Below are 13,656 nucleotides of genomic sequence, written 5' to 3'. Positions count from 1 at the left end.
GAGAATCCGAAGTGAGACCGTCACTTTCACTTGCCCTTGATGCTTGGTTCCTTCTCGCTCTAAGGAAAAACCCCCATGCGATGGGGCTGAGCGCCTGGGGCTACCACCACTTCTCATCCCATTTCCCGCCTAGAGCAGCACCTTGATGGAGAGGCTGTTGGTTATGATAGCACAGCACCGGGCTGAATCTGTTACAGACAGGGCGCGGGGGGGTAGGGGGATATCCACTACCACCACCACACATTGTGTGTTTAGGGGTCAAATTCTGCTCCCATTTACATCCGTGCCAGTCTGCTGACTTCAAAGGGGTGGAAGGACTTAACTGGGGGCGGAAATTGGCGCCACGTTCGTAAATTTATTCTTCTTCAGAACTTGAAAGTGCAAAGCTGCCTTCAGTTGCAGAAAAAAATGTAAAGGGCTTTTAAAGATCTCGGGAGAGAAGGGGGCAACTCACACAGCGCCGGGAGCTCTCTCTCTCTCTCTCTCTGAAAAAGCATCTTTCTGTAGGGCAGATTCCTTGAATGCAGCAGCCAGCCCGCCCCGCTAGGCAGGGCAGCGTGCAGATGTGCCGCTGTGTTTCAAGAGATGAAGGATCTCCTGAACCTGCTGTGAAAGGGTGTTGCGTGTGATGAAGAGACGTTTCGTGGCCAGAGGTGGTGTGAAGGCGCTTGCCCTTGCAGCGAACGCTAGCTCGCCAGGGAAACGCTGTCCCCCGAGATAACCCCCGGATTATCCGCTGCCAAGTGGCTCCTAGCCCTGAGGTTTCGGAACTTCAGAACTTTTTTGAGGGCTTTCGTGTTCAACACAGAACTTGGCTTCTTTTTCTTTCTTTCGCAACCTTTCCCCTTCCCGTCGGGATCAGTTCGCTTTCTAGGAGCGCGATCAGGAAGCTAAATTAAGATAGTCAACAGGAGTGAATTATGAGCAAACATCAAACACAAACAGATCCCTGATTTAAAAACAAAACCTATTTGGGAAAAAAGGGAATTGGATGTGTCGGAAAAACTTCTCCACTGAACCAACCATCATTATTTGAGACAAACTGCCTGGAGCTACAGCCCAGACGAGTTGCTCACATTGTCTCTCCAGTTTGCCCTGTCCCTATATTTATGGGCATCAGCTCACGGCCCAATTAATGTCCCACTCTCCAGGGAATTCCCTTAGTTCTTCAGTTTGTTTAAACAAAGAGAGCGGACTAAAACACCAGTAAGACTCAGGGATTTCCTTTGTAAATTTCAAATAAGACCACCCCCACCCTCTATTTCAGCCAATGTTTTTCTAGGATTAGGGCCAGGCATAGGGTTGGTGTTTTGGCCTGGACTATAGCGATCTACTTTACACCGCTGATGTCTTCCAAACAACAAGCGGCTTTTATTGCCTGTGCTGCAAACACGACATATATTTGTGGGAAAAGAGAAATTATTCGCTTAGGTTGAGCGGCAGAGAGAAATCTCTTACTACAGAGGTTGGCGTCTCTACCTTACGGCGTTCTTTCCGAGCTGTTAACACAACCTCATGATAAGGGAATGACAAGCTATAGGGGTTGTAAAATGGATGCTTTTACAAGGTTATTTTACAAAGTGAATTTGAGGTATACCAGTAAGGGAAGCCAGGGAGAGAAAAAAAAAAAACTTGAAAATGACCGAACATGTCAACTGCCGGGGGAAAAAAAAAAAGTCCATGAAAAAAACGAAAGTAATTGAATGTTATGTAGAATGGCAAGTGGCCAAATGGTTCAATATTTTATGTGCCCTCTGTTTCCTTTGTGGAGGCTTCACCCACCCACGCTTTCATGCTTGAATATATAGATTTGTATTATCTCAGAATAACTCGAGAGTTGCACTGAAGTGAAGCCCATCAAAAAATAAATACACCAGCCTACAGTGTTATGAATCATTTTCTAAAGCTTAGTTATGACTCACTTGACCTTCTTTTTGGCGATGGGCGAGCCAAAGAGAGGCGAATAAAACATAAAGTGCAACCTGAAGGAATGATATGACGTGAGAACTATTCACCAAAAATTATCTAAGGGATTGTGAGAAGCCAAATTTTATAGATGTAGAATATGGATTAACCGATTTACATTTTACCGAAACATTCTGTTTGGGAAAAATATCAAATCAAATATTATTATAATAAACATACAATGCCAGCCTTTTAAAATGTATTTACACGCCGTTTAAAACGAGTTACTTAATATGGTAAACTTCATGTTCAATTAATTAAAAAACTGAATATGTTTAACCGAAGCACTCAGGATACTTAACGGACCCGATTCAACCCTATTAAGTTCTAGAGACAGGTCGTGTCCAAACTGATGATTTTTCTTTCCAAAGGACCGAATACACTTTCCCCCTCGCCGCGCCCCCATTAACGCATACAAATTTGGTTCAATATAGACAGATGCTCTTCGCATTTCACAGTTTGGAGAAAAAAATGTTGAATCAAAATATTTTCAGAAAAATTACTAATATCTGGGCTCCATAGGCTTAGTTAGAACGTACCGATAAATCAAGTTTTTTACTGATATTTTAATATTTAATCCTGTGCTGGCAGAAGAAAAAGACTGACTGGCTCTAATAAATCCCTTTCATCTCTATCTGTAGTAAGTTAAAACAAACGGATCATTTACTAGTTACGCCGGTCCCGATTCCACAGCCAAAACCCAAGGAATGCAAGGTCAGGCACTTTTCGTTCCTATCTACAATCCAGCCAAGGGCAACATAGCAGTAACGCTGTGGTATCTACCGTTTGATGCGCTGACAATACCTTAGTGGTTTAGCTGATTTCTTTTATGACACCTGCACAGATAAAAAGAAGAAAATCCCTGTCAGTTTAATTTGCCTCAAATAGATGTCCAGGAAAAATACACCACATGTAGGGAACGTAAAAGTTTGCTTTGCCCATGCAGGGAACATCAAAATTGTTTCAAAAGCTACGCCAGCTTTGATGAGTTTCCATTTGGAGTACGTAATGACTGTTCTTAAACCACCTAACGTTTCGCTAAAAACAAAATGGTCTCAGACTGTGTAGCGTGTGGTATGGATTTAATCTTAGCTCAATAGGGAATCACAACAGAGATGCTCCACAAAAGCAGACTGAGCTCTTAACAGGATCTAGTTTAAATGATAATGAAGCCTACTCACGTGTGTTGCAAAAACCAAACCCAACACGACTTCCATCTGCATATTATCTGGGGGTTATATTAGCTCTTTATCAAGTCTGTAAAAGGTTTGAAATTTGAGTAATAAGTGTCATAAGGATGAGACCAGCTACTCAAGAATGCAGGTTTCCAGGACCCGATCGTGTCCCGTACTCCACTTTAGAGCCGGCTCCAACTGTCAGTCTGCAGTCAATAGAAAGAGTTCCTTTCACATCTCTGGGAGTTGGATCGGGCCCCTAGAGGAGGTGGAGCATCTGGACCGTATTCAATTCGCACTCTTTACAAGGATAAACCAGTTCAAAATGAGAGGGGAGATAGCTGAGGTAGGTCTCCTCTGCAGCAGCTAAAAACTTTGTTTGAAATGAGGTCTGACCCCCGTGCCATTCTGTCTAATAAATCAAGGAGATACATATAAAGAAAAACACAAATACCGTTTTCCACATCAAAGAAATAGTCACATTAAGAAAGAGAGGCCCAATCACGACTAAACAAGCTCGCTAGTAAGTGAAAGTTGAACATTTGCTGCTCATTTTCCCAGCAGAATTAATTTTTTTTTTGAAAATGAGCTTATTGCGAGTTTTAATTTTCGAAAGCTCCTAACTAAATTAAATTTTAAAAAAATCCTCTCTATGTAGAATCACCCCAAAATGAATCAACCTAGCCCCGACTCGGACTCTAAAACATTCAAGACTTCACACACCTAAAAAGATCCCGTAATGGTCATACATTCTTACCTCGCTGGCCCTTGATTACTATTAGGACAGTTCTAAATATATACCGGCTACATTACTGCAGCGACGCAGGAAAGCATCGCGGAGGCTGGTATGGGTGGGCTTAGGGCTGAGTTGTCATCTCACGATTTAAAAAAACAACAACATGAAATATAGGTCGAAATTCTTGGTTTGCAGCACGAAGCTAAAGAAAGTCGGTTACAGATCGCACAAGGGCTAAAAAAAGATCGCTATTTATGTAGCCTGCATTAACAAACGGCTACATTGAGTCGATTTAAACCCACATTGACAGGGACTGCTAGTTTTCAAGGTTAGATCAGCTGAAAGGCCACTGCTTTTCGCCATGCAACATAAATGTTAGATCAGATTCAAAAATGTGTAATTCAGCTTCATCATTACTCATACAGTGCCCAGGCCGAAAGCCACAAAGCGATTTTATTCTACCCTTTCAGGGTTTGGATCTGGAGAGTCTCAGCATTATTTTGCCCTTCGGTGAGAACCGTTCTGTAGTTTTCGAGCCGTTTTGAGTGCTTAAAGGAGCATTTATTCCCAGCTAACTAAAGGTTCTCGCTCGGCTTTTCTTACCATGAGCACCTAGGTGAATACAAAATAAATAAATAAATAAATAAATAAAAAAGGGCTTAGTGGGTAACCGATGTGCTGCTGATATTTCATCCACGGTCCTTTTCTTTCCCCTTTAAACTCTAACTTTTGGAAAAAACAACGTATTTTAAGCTTTCCACACAAATATTGATATTGGCAAATAAAGCCCCATCTCACCGTCCATAGCTAGAGACAGTATTCTTTTTGTTTCGAAATTGTGCAATCAAAATTAACCCAGGGCATTACAAATGGCCTAAAATATCCAGAGGGGGTAATTTGTCTACACAAAACTCCCACGTCCACTTGCCACTGCGGCAGAACGTGCCTGAGCCCTTTGGAGAGGCGTTTGCCTGTCAGGGGAATACAAGCAAATGGCGCAAAGTGGGATACGTCAAGCTCAAACATAAGCCACGTGTATCTCTGCATTAGTGCCAGTAAATCGTTGGTGCGATCAAATAAACAAGGGAAGGTGGATCTCGACGCCTTGATTTGTATTTTGATCACAGGGCAGCCCTGTAGACCTATATCTGAAGCGAGCAGGATAGCATGCCCTGGGCATAGGATAGAACCAGATTGATCGCATCCTTGATAGCCAGTTGGTGTCTGAAACGCCACATAAGGAACATACAAACAAATACAACATCAACGCTGTCCTGATCAAGAGACAGACTTTAATCACCTCATAGGGCAGCGCTATACAATATACTCAATGAAATCAACCCGCCTTTAAGATGCACGGTCTGCAACAGAAACAAAGCAAATTAGTATTAATGAAAACGACATCAACGTGGGTAGGATCCCCACATAACAACTGTTGCCTAAAGGATCTATTCTCAGACAAAAAATTAATGGGAGTCAATGGGAATGGGCCCAAAATAAGGAATGCAACTGCTACTTTTAAAGAAAGGAAGCTACCTGATCACTGTTTCTAACTATGACATTTTAAAAATAGAGATTCCTTTGTGGTCTTTAAGGAGCCGCTATACTGCGCGTCTGTGAACTAACATCGCCTAAGCAGCAAAAAGTTCATTCAATTTCATCAGTCCAGTTCTTCATAGAGGTTCCAATTTAATAAAAAAACTATTTGCGAGGAGGGGGAAAAAAGTCTTTAGAAATCTCTATTTAGTTGAGCCTGTTTAATTTTCTTGGACTGCCTCCACTTCCATCATCTGCTTAATAGTATTTGCTTTCTGTGGCAGGCATTCTTCGTTTCCCACATTAAGAAAATTGTTTTTAAAAGAAAATTGCTGAGGAACTGAATTAAATTAGGTGAAATACAAAGAACTCATTACACGGGGCAGAGAAAGAATTCACGTTAGTCCTGTGTTTTTGCAAATAGGCAGACTCTCTAATCTCTTGCAGATGATTATGATGGCAGAACACCTGTCCTGTTGAAATGACAGGTATTATTACAGTCATCCTGCCGGAAAATAGCTTATCTCCATCAACAGCAACTTGAATCAACCTTGTTTTTTTAATACTCTTAAAAATCGTGACACACAGCAGTAGACAATTAACACCGATACAAAAATACAGAAGTTACTGTCTTTATTTCTTATTGCTTATTTAATTAACAAAGCCTTAGCTACATAGCAACAACTTTCCCTCGAAAATTGGTTTGTACAGAGAAATACCAGACGAGCTGATTTAAAGTCTTAACTAACTGCGTTGTGGGTCTTACGGGTCTTTCAACATAATAAGTTACGCATTCAAATATCAGCTACGGCACAAAATGTACTTGCGCAATTGCCCCTAAAGATTGAAGAGATCATTGCATTTCAGCCACCAGGACACTTGGCGACTATGTGATCAGTGGTTATTGGCTTTCTTTAGTATATGGGTGCAGGAAAGTAAATGTTGATGCTTAAAGGAAATACAGAAAACCAAATGAAAATTCTCCAGTTCCAAAACAACCAATCAGCCCCAAATCCCAGCAAAACACAAATAATTTAATCAGTTGGAGCATGGGACCGGCAGAATTTTGCTAACCTGCCTTATTAACATTATTTAGCTAGACTATCAAAGAGTGTACCTGTCCAGTCATTTGCCCATAAATAGGCATCTATTTGTATGTTGTTATACAGGTGACCCATACATGTTTCCTCTTCACAATTTTACTCCTGTCTGTTTCAAATCCCCATAGAAAAGGCTTGTCCAACAAGGGATTAGGGTCGATTACATAGTGTCTCTGTTCAAGTTACTGGCAATTCCAAGACAGTTGCAAGGTTGGCTGAAATGTCAGGAGTGCTTCAGTATTTATAGAGAAAGTCTCACAACTGCATATACATGGCCCTCTGCACCACCATGAGTTGCCTAAGTGAGTTGGGGGGACGAGGGTCTAGGCAAAGCCTCTACAAGTTGTGATCAGTTTCCCCCTGCTGCACAACATGTAGATAGGGCAGTTGGGGACAGGGCGAGGAACCACTACAAGACCACACCTATAAGGTATAGTGTCAGCAGCCTTGAGCTGGAATAGAGGGATGTGTTAATCTACAGGTGGGCTGAAGGTCTTTTCCCTAAATTTCACACAAAAAGGCCATTTTTTTCTGACTTTGTGTGAGAAGGGACAATTTTTCCTTTTCTATTTTAGACTGGAATAATGCCCAATTCCCTCGAGTATCCCAGTCTTATCTAATGTATCCTACAGACTCTAGTTAATTATGTGTCATGGGTTCCACTATCAATTTTTAGGCCTGCAGAGGCTGTAAATCAGAGCTGAATCTGGTTCCTTGTCTTACTAGGTTTAAAACTCCCAGTCCAAGCCAGGATAATATTTTTCATAAATCTTTAAAAAGATTAAAATTAGATAATCTGTTTTTTCCCCACTTATGCAGGTAAAAAATAAAACAAGCAACAAAGATTGCTGCTGTAAGACTTCTATGCTAGTACAGTTTAGTACAAACAGCTTTGATCTAAGATTGGAAATTTGGCAACCTAATCATGCATAATATGGTTCAGTTCTTTTCTGTATTATTGGGGACGTCCAATAAAAACTAGTTTTCATAAGGATTTTTCTCATTATACAATGTCACTTTAAGGTATCGCCTTCCAGTACAACCTGGCTTCCATTACTGCTAATAGGAGTAACTTTGGCGTTCATCAAGGAAAGAATGTATCTCCATAAATACACATTTCCATGACTGCCTTACTATGCTGTGACACTGAAATCAAAGGGCTGTTAATCAACTACATTCTTTGCAGTGCCTGTAATTTGTGCAGTAGGCAATCAAATGGTAGTTATGCTCCTGTGTATCTGTGGACTGTTCTGGATCCTAGTTATGGGAGCATCTTAAAAAATTATAGCATCATACAGTAGAACCACCTTTAAGGGACAGCCCTGTTAAAATTAATTATGATTCTCCATTAAGGTAAAATGCAGCACTAACCCTTCATGAAAAGAAAGCTGTAGAATATTTTTTTCTTTGTATCAACCAAAATATATTTTCTGTAAATACAGCAGCGCCTTGTTAAATGGGGACCAGTTAAAAGAAGAGAGCATTTTGAAGAATAATCTCTTGTTAAAATAAGGTTACTGTTTAATAACTGTCTACTATACAAGTAAAATGGACTGTATCGTGAACAAGAGACATATAATTATGGTACTTGGTCATTCAAGTACAGATTATTTGAGCATCATTGACACATCTTAGTCTAACTGAGTAATAATGTTCAATTTTGGTTACAGTCTCTCCATTTGAGGATGTTTTGATTAGCAGTATTCAAATAGCTATAAACCTGTTAAAACTTTCTAAATAAACAAGTAGTTAAAAAAAATCTCATTTTATGAGCTCAGATACTATGGTGTTGAAGGAAATCAAATAGCTGTAAGCTAGATAGGCAAAAAGAGTTCAGTGTTTGGAGCAGAGGAGAATACATGTAAAAATTTCAAAAGTCTTTCAAATCGATTTGGTAGATGACACAGTTATTAACAAATCTCCCCACGTATATTTCTGGGATTGAAATGACCAACATAATTTGGAATCACTGCATTTTTAGGTTTCTGAGAATGTATTCTATACACTCACCAGAAGAATTTTTAAGTGGCTATTCCCATTCATTTTTTCTTCCTGATTTATAGGATGTACAAAGAAAAATAAGCCTCAGATAGAAATGTTGGTGGATTGTTGTTGCGAGTGCTGGGGCACCATATGGACAATAGAACTTCTAACAGATTATGCTCTTGGATTTTTGTGGATGTGGGTTTGCTAAACCACTAATGGGGAGAGGAGAAGGGTTTTCAGTTTACAGGGTCAGTGTTAGTCTATATCAGCTTTTCCTCATTCAGCACATTCCTGTTCTGACGTCAGAAAATAGAACTAGCTCCAGGGAACATGTTTCCTTGAAAATACTCTGACCATGTTCCTAACTGGGAAGTATTTTCTGATGTATACAGGAAGTAGCATCTGACATCTTTGTGTTGTAAAGCTACAGTTCTCAACCTTTATTTCATTTATGAACCTCAAATGGAGGTGCAGACCCAAATCTTAGACATAGTCTGTGGACCCCATGGGTCAGTGGACCACAGATTGAAAACCACTGTTGTAAAGAACAGGGTCCCAATTGATAGTGAAAAGATGTCATGTCTCATAAATATGCTGCCATCTGTAGACATCCATACTTACTATTCATAATATCAGACATTACAAAGTTGTGTACCTTCCACTATAAAATGTTTGCATAAAAGCAACTCCAATTGAAATCAATGAAAGTCTTATTAATTTTAATAGGAGCTGGATCAGACTCCTTTGTCCATATTTGACCAGACCCAGTGCCCCTTTGATGTTCTGATCATATAATAAGGCTCTTTGAAAAAGCAAATTGTGCAATCTGATATACAATGTATGACATTGCAAAATTATGTAGTAAAGGCTGCAGCATATCTTGGCATAGTCCATACTTGACTTTTGGGTGGATATGCTATATAAACACCACCACGACAATGCTAAGTTGTCGAATAGCAGAATAAGTATAAAAGTATAATACTATAACAAAGAAGTTTGTTACAAAATTCACTTCAGAGTACTTGCTCACAGATTATGTTGTAGAGCAGTTAAGACAAAACTATCATTTTGCTCATCACATAGTATGTACATTAAACAATGATGCCAAATCAGTTGGCATAAACAGTTCTCATTTTATTCATGCTTGGAGAGGGTTCTTAACTTTTGCAAATTTGCAATGCTGCCCTGAGGAAAGTAGGTACAGTTTCCCTTTACAAAGCATGAATTTGGAAATACAAATCCCCTTCATTTATAGCTGCTCTCACATGTGCAGTGGGGTGCAGATTGCCATCTGCTACACCCATGGGTGCGTGTCAAATCACATAATGAATCAATTGCTAGATGTTACATTCGGACCTCTGCTTCAGCTGATACACACGTAAAACATATAGTCAGACATCTACTTAGTGACTGTACAGCTGCACATATTCAAAACCATGTTATTTAAGTGATGGAAGAAGGTTGTTCCTGCAGAGGTGCCATCCTTGATAATATAACGGTAGTCATAGTTTTCAAATTTGAGCATCTACATGGCATCTAGTGGTGCATCTGGATCTTCAAATTAACATTCAGTATCTAAAACAGGTATTTGATCAGGCAAGTACCAAATTGTGCACACATCTAAAGAACTGGATGCTGTAACACACTGCTTATGGACATTTTATATTCTTGTTTATGATGGATAGCAGCTTACTCCATAGGCAGTTCTATTGATAAATTTCTATTCATCCTGAATAAGGTAACTGGTGTAATGCGGCGTGCTCCATCCCCATCCTCGGATGCCCCAGAAACCTCTTAGATTTGTTCAAGTAAGTAGCAATTTTGTGTGAATTTATTTATAATTCCCATCACCAATATAGTCTGGGGCAGCCAGAGACAAATAGAGTCTCCCTTCCTTGAGATCTCAGTGCATACTTGGGATCAGCTAAGCCAGGTTCTCCCCTCCCTTCCTTCTTGTGTCTTCTTTTATACTCCTCAGCTCACCTGATCAGTGGTATATTCCCCAATCAGCCTTTTCCAGGAAAACTCACTGGTGCCTAAGTGATGAAAGTGCAGGCTCACCAGTTACTTCACTCATAGTGAAGGCCTGTCACACTGGCCTTCGCTATGAACAGCAGGCCCAATGGAGTAAGCAGCAATTTATCTTTTTCAAAATTTAAATGATAAGAAATTAGCAAACGTTTTTGTTCCTTTTAAATAATGAGGCACTGAAATAGGCAGAGATCAGCTTCATGACTTCGCATATGAATCGTAAAAGTCCTTAAACATCAGTATTAATGCAGCTTTCCTTTGGATTGTTCAGAGTAAAAGACAATAAAGTTAAACACTTCTAATCCATATTAGCCTGTGGATGTTAAAAGAAAACAATATGATGGACGCTTTACAAAACAATGTCTTATGGAATTTACACCATGTGCCAAAAACAAGGACAACATAAGAATTTATGTTTTCTTTATTGACTGACATCTCAAGCCCCATTAGCCTTCCCACTTCAGTCTCAGTTTGTAGCAGTTTAAGGCTTCACAAGAAAGGATGAGACGAAAGCAAACAGATGAGGAATCACCAAAGACTTGCTTCTCTATATCCAATTAGCAATTTCCACCTTCTAAACAGAAAACATTTAAAAAATAGGAATACAAATCAAATGATCTTCTCTGTCCTGTCTATGGATGAACATAGTGATTATTAAAAACAATGAGAGTTATGCACCCACTTCAAGCATGCTAAAGGTAAACATAATATTTCTCAGGCTTCCTTCATTAAAGCTGTATCACAAAACTTTTACGCATGCACACATTAGTTTGAATGAGACTAATTACTTGAACAAATAGAGACTGCCTATAACTGACCTAGAGATGTAATGCTACACTACCACAGGAGAAAATTTCAGGATGGTAAATTCAATTTTTCACTGGAAAAAATGTTAGAAGTCCTTAAAAGTATAAAATATTAGCAGCTTGCCATAGCATCACAACAGAACAGTACTAACATAATTTAGTATTAGAATTCATATGCACCTCTATCTTATTAGAAACAGATACTAGCATTTTATAAGCTTCTAATGTGCTGAGAATTTCCATTGCTTCTTCAATAATACATACATGTAGACTTTTCTCAGGGTGCCATTCTTGGGCATTAGAGTTCACAACACAGTTCGTAAGTATAAACATGATATATATTATTATTGTATTATAAGAAATCAGTACTTCAGTTTCTAACATACATCCTCAATAATGACCCATTATTGCATTTATACATCTAAACTAGTTGTTATGAGTAAACCCACAAATCACATTATATTAACAGCAGTTAATGGAGTCTGTATTCCATACCACATGAACACAGAAGCAACTGCAAATTCAAAATATGAATGTAAGGAATATCATCACCAGAAAACAAAAACAAAACAAAAAACCTGCAAAACATGTATGGTAAAATAAATCTAACATAGTTCTTTGAAACGTTGTATCTAATTGGTAACATATATGTAGAATCCTGAAATAATTGATAATCACAGACCTCTTGAAAAGAAACAGCTCTCCATACATTTTGCATGTTGAAGTTTCAACTAATTCTTCAAAGATTTTGCCTTCTTCTTGCCACTTCCCCATCCCCCACTAAGCTGGACTGGATGGTCTCGAAACGATATCCGCTCTTTACGAAATGGACCCGGGTGTGTTCTTTCTGAAGCAGATATGTCCTTTGCTATACAATCAAACAAATGGCATGAAAATATGTCATCAGTCCAGCCAAATTAGATTATTTTTAATACAATAAAGTAAAAATTCTTCCATCAACGTGTCTAATTTAGTAGTTTATATCTTTGCATAGCTTATGTCTTTTGTCTTTGTGCTTTTTCTTCAAAGTAATTTCAAGATTTAAAAGAAGTTGTAGCAGTAATTTTGTAAATATAATACAGTATTTTGGAAAATAAACTGCAAAATTATTAGACATAGGCAATGTAGTTTCCAAACAAGTTTCCCTGCCCATTTTGAAATGATTTTAAAGAATATGTACAAGATACATTAGAGAAACAAGTCACTCTTATAATTAAAGATGTTTTGTAACCACACAAAGAACAAGCTTGGTGGTTTTATCTATTTAATTGGTTATTGTTTTGATACATCAGTACAAATACAATGGGTCAGATTTGCTCTAACTGAAGTCAAAGGAAGTTTTGCCATTAGTGCTGATGAAAACAGAACTGGGACAACAAGCATATATAAAGACACTATACCCCCCAAAACTTTTAAATCTTACGAAATTATTCAGTATTCAGTAACATCTATACAAATACCTAAGTAATGCAACTACTGATTTCTACAAACAAGCCACGTGAGACAAGATGGGTAGTTTAATATACAAGAGAGTAATATATAGAGAGTGCCATAGATGTAATTTTATTTTAAGAAAATCAGCACTTCAATTGATAGAAATGTCTCCCTCTCTCTCATTAGGCATGTAAAATCCTCTCATATTCTGTGTAACACATCTCACATTGCGTAGCAAATCCTCAGAGAGGAAAATGGCGAAGATAACACAGTTATCTAAGGTGTCTATTACCAAGCAATTAAGCTAAGCAAGCATAACAAAATTTTACAAGTGTATTTCTGCCAGTTATCAATAGAACCTGTTCTAATTTACCCTTTTTGGGTAGTCCATACATTATTTTCAACAATTTTAATTAGCTGCATTAAAGCCATTCATATAATCATGGAGATTAGAAATGAAAAAGGCCTATTATATCATCTCAGCCAAAACAGGATTGTACACTGTTATATATATATATGTGTTGTCTAATTTAGTTTTAAGTCCCAAGCAATGGCACACTCGCTACTTCCCTTTGGAGCTTATTCTACAGTCAAACAGTATCTCACAGTCAGGACATTTCCCCTGATGGGAAAAGTCTAAGTCTCCATCACCCCTTTTAATTTTATCCCATTACTCCTAGTTATACTGTCATGCACCACGCAAAATAACACTTCTCTCTTCCTGATATTGTGACCTTTCAAATATTTTTTATGTATCCCCGATTTTTAGGTGTGGCTTAATCAAACAATACATATTTTTCTTATTTAATTTTTCCTCACAATTCTTTTCTGATACTGCCTAGAGTAGACCTAATTAATATTGTGTCAAAAATGCCTGTGGCAGCTGT

At 38.5% G+C, this 13,656-nt stretch overlaps 1 protein-coding gene across 1 annotated transcript in view; it reads right to left on the bottom strand.

Annotated features, from left to right (window-relative positions):
• Nucleotides 1-2,768: 2,768 nt before the first annotated feature.
• LRRIQ1 (leucine rich repeats and IQ motif containing 1) overlaps nt 2,769-13,656 on the bottom strand; it is a 165,860-nt gene continuing 154,972 nt past the window's right edge. Inside the window, exons 27-28 of the mRNA XM_054027505.1 lie at nt 12,018-12,203; nt 2,769-2,801 (exon numbers count right to left, since the gene is read on the bottom strand). Of these exons, the coding sequence (XP_053883480.1) occupies nt 12,067-12,203 (137 nt within the window). The 3' untranslated portion in view covers nt 2,769-2,801; nt 12,018-12,066. The remainder of the gene's footprint in view (nt 2,802-12,017; nt 12,204-13,656) is intronic.

This window comes from Malaclemys terrapin, chromosome 1 (assembly GCF_027887155.1).
Source record: "Malaclemys terrapin pileata isolate rMalTer1 chromosome 1, rMalTer1.hap1, whole genome shotgun sequence".
Taxonomy (NCBI): Eukaryota; Metazoa; Chordata; order Testudines; family Emydidae; genus Malaclemys; species Malaclemys terrapin.
Note: the sequence above shows the minus strand (reverse complement) of the source record. Positions and strands in the feature narration are given on the sequence as shown.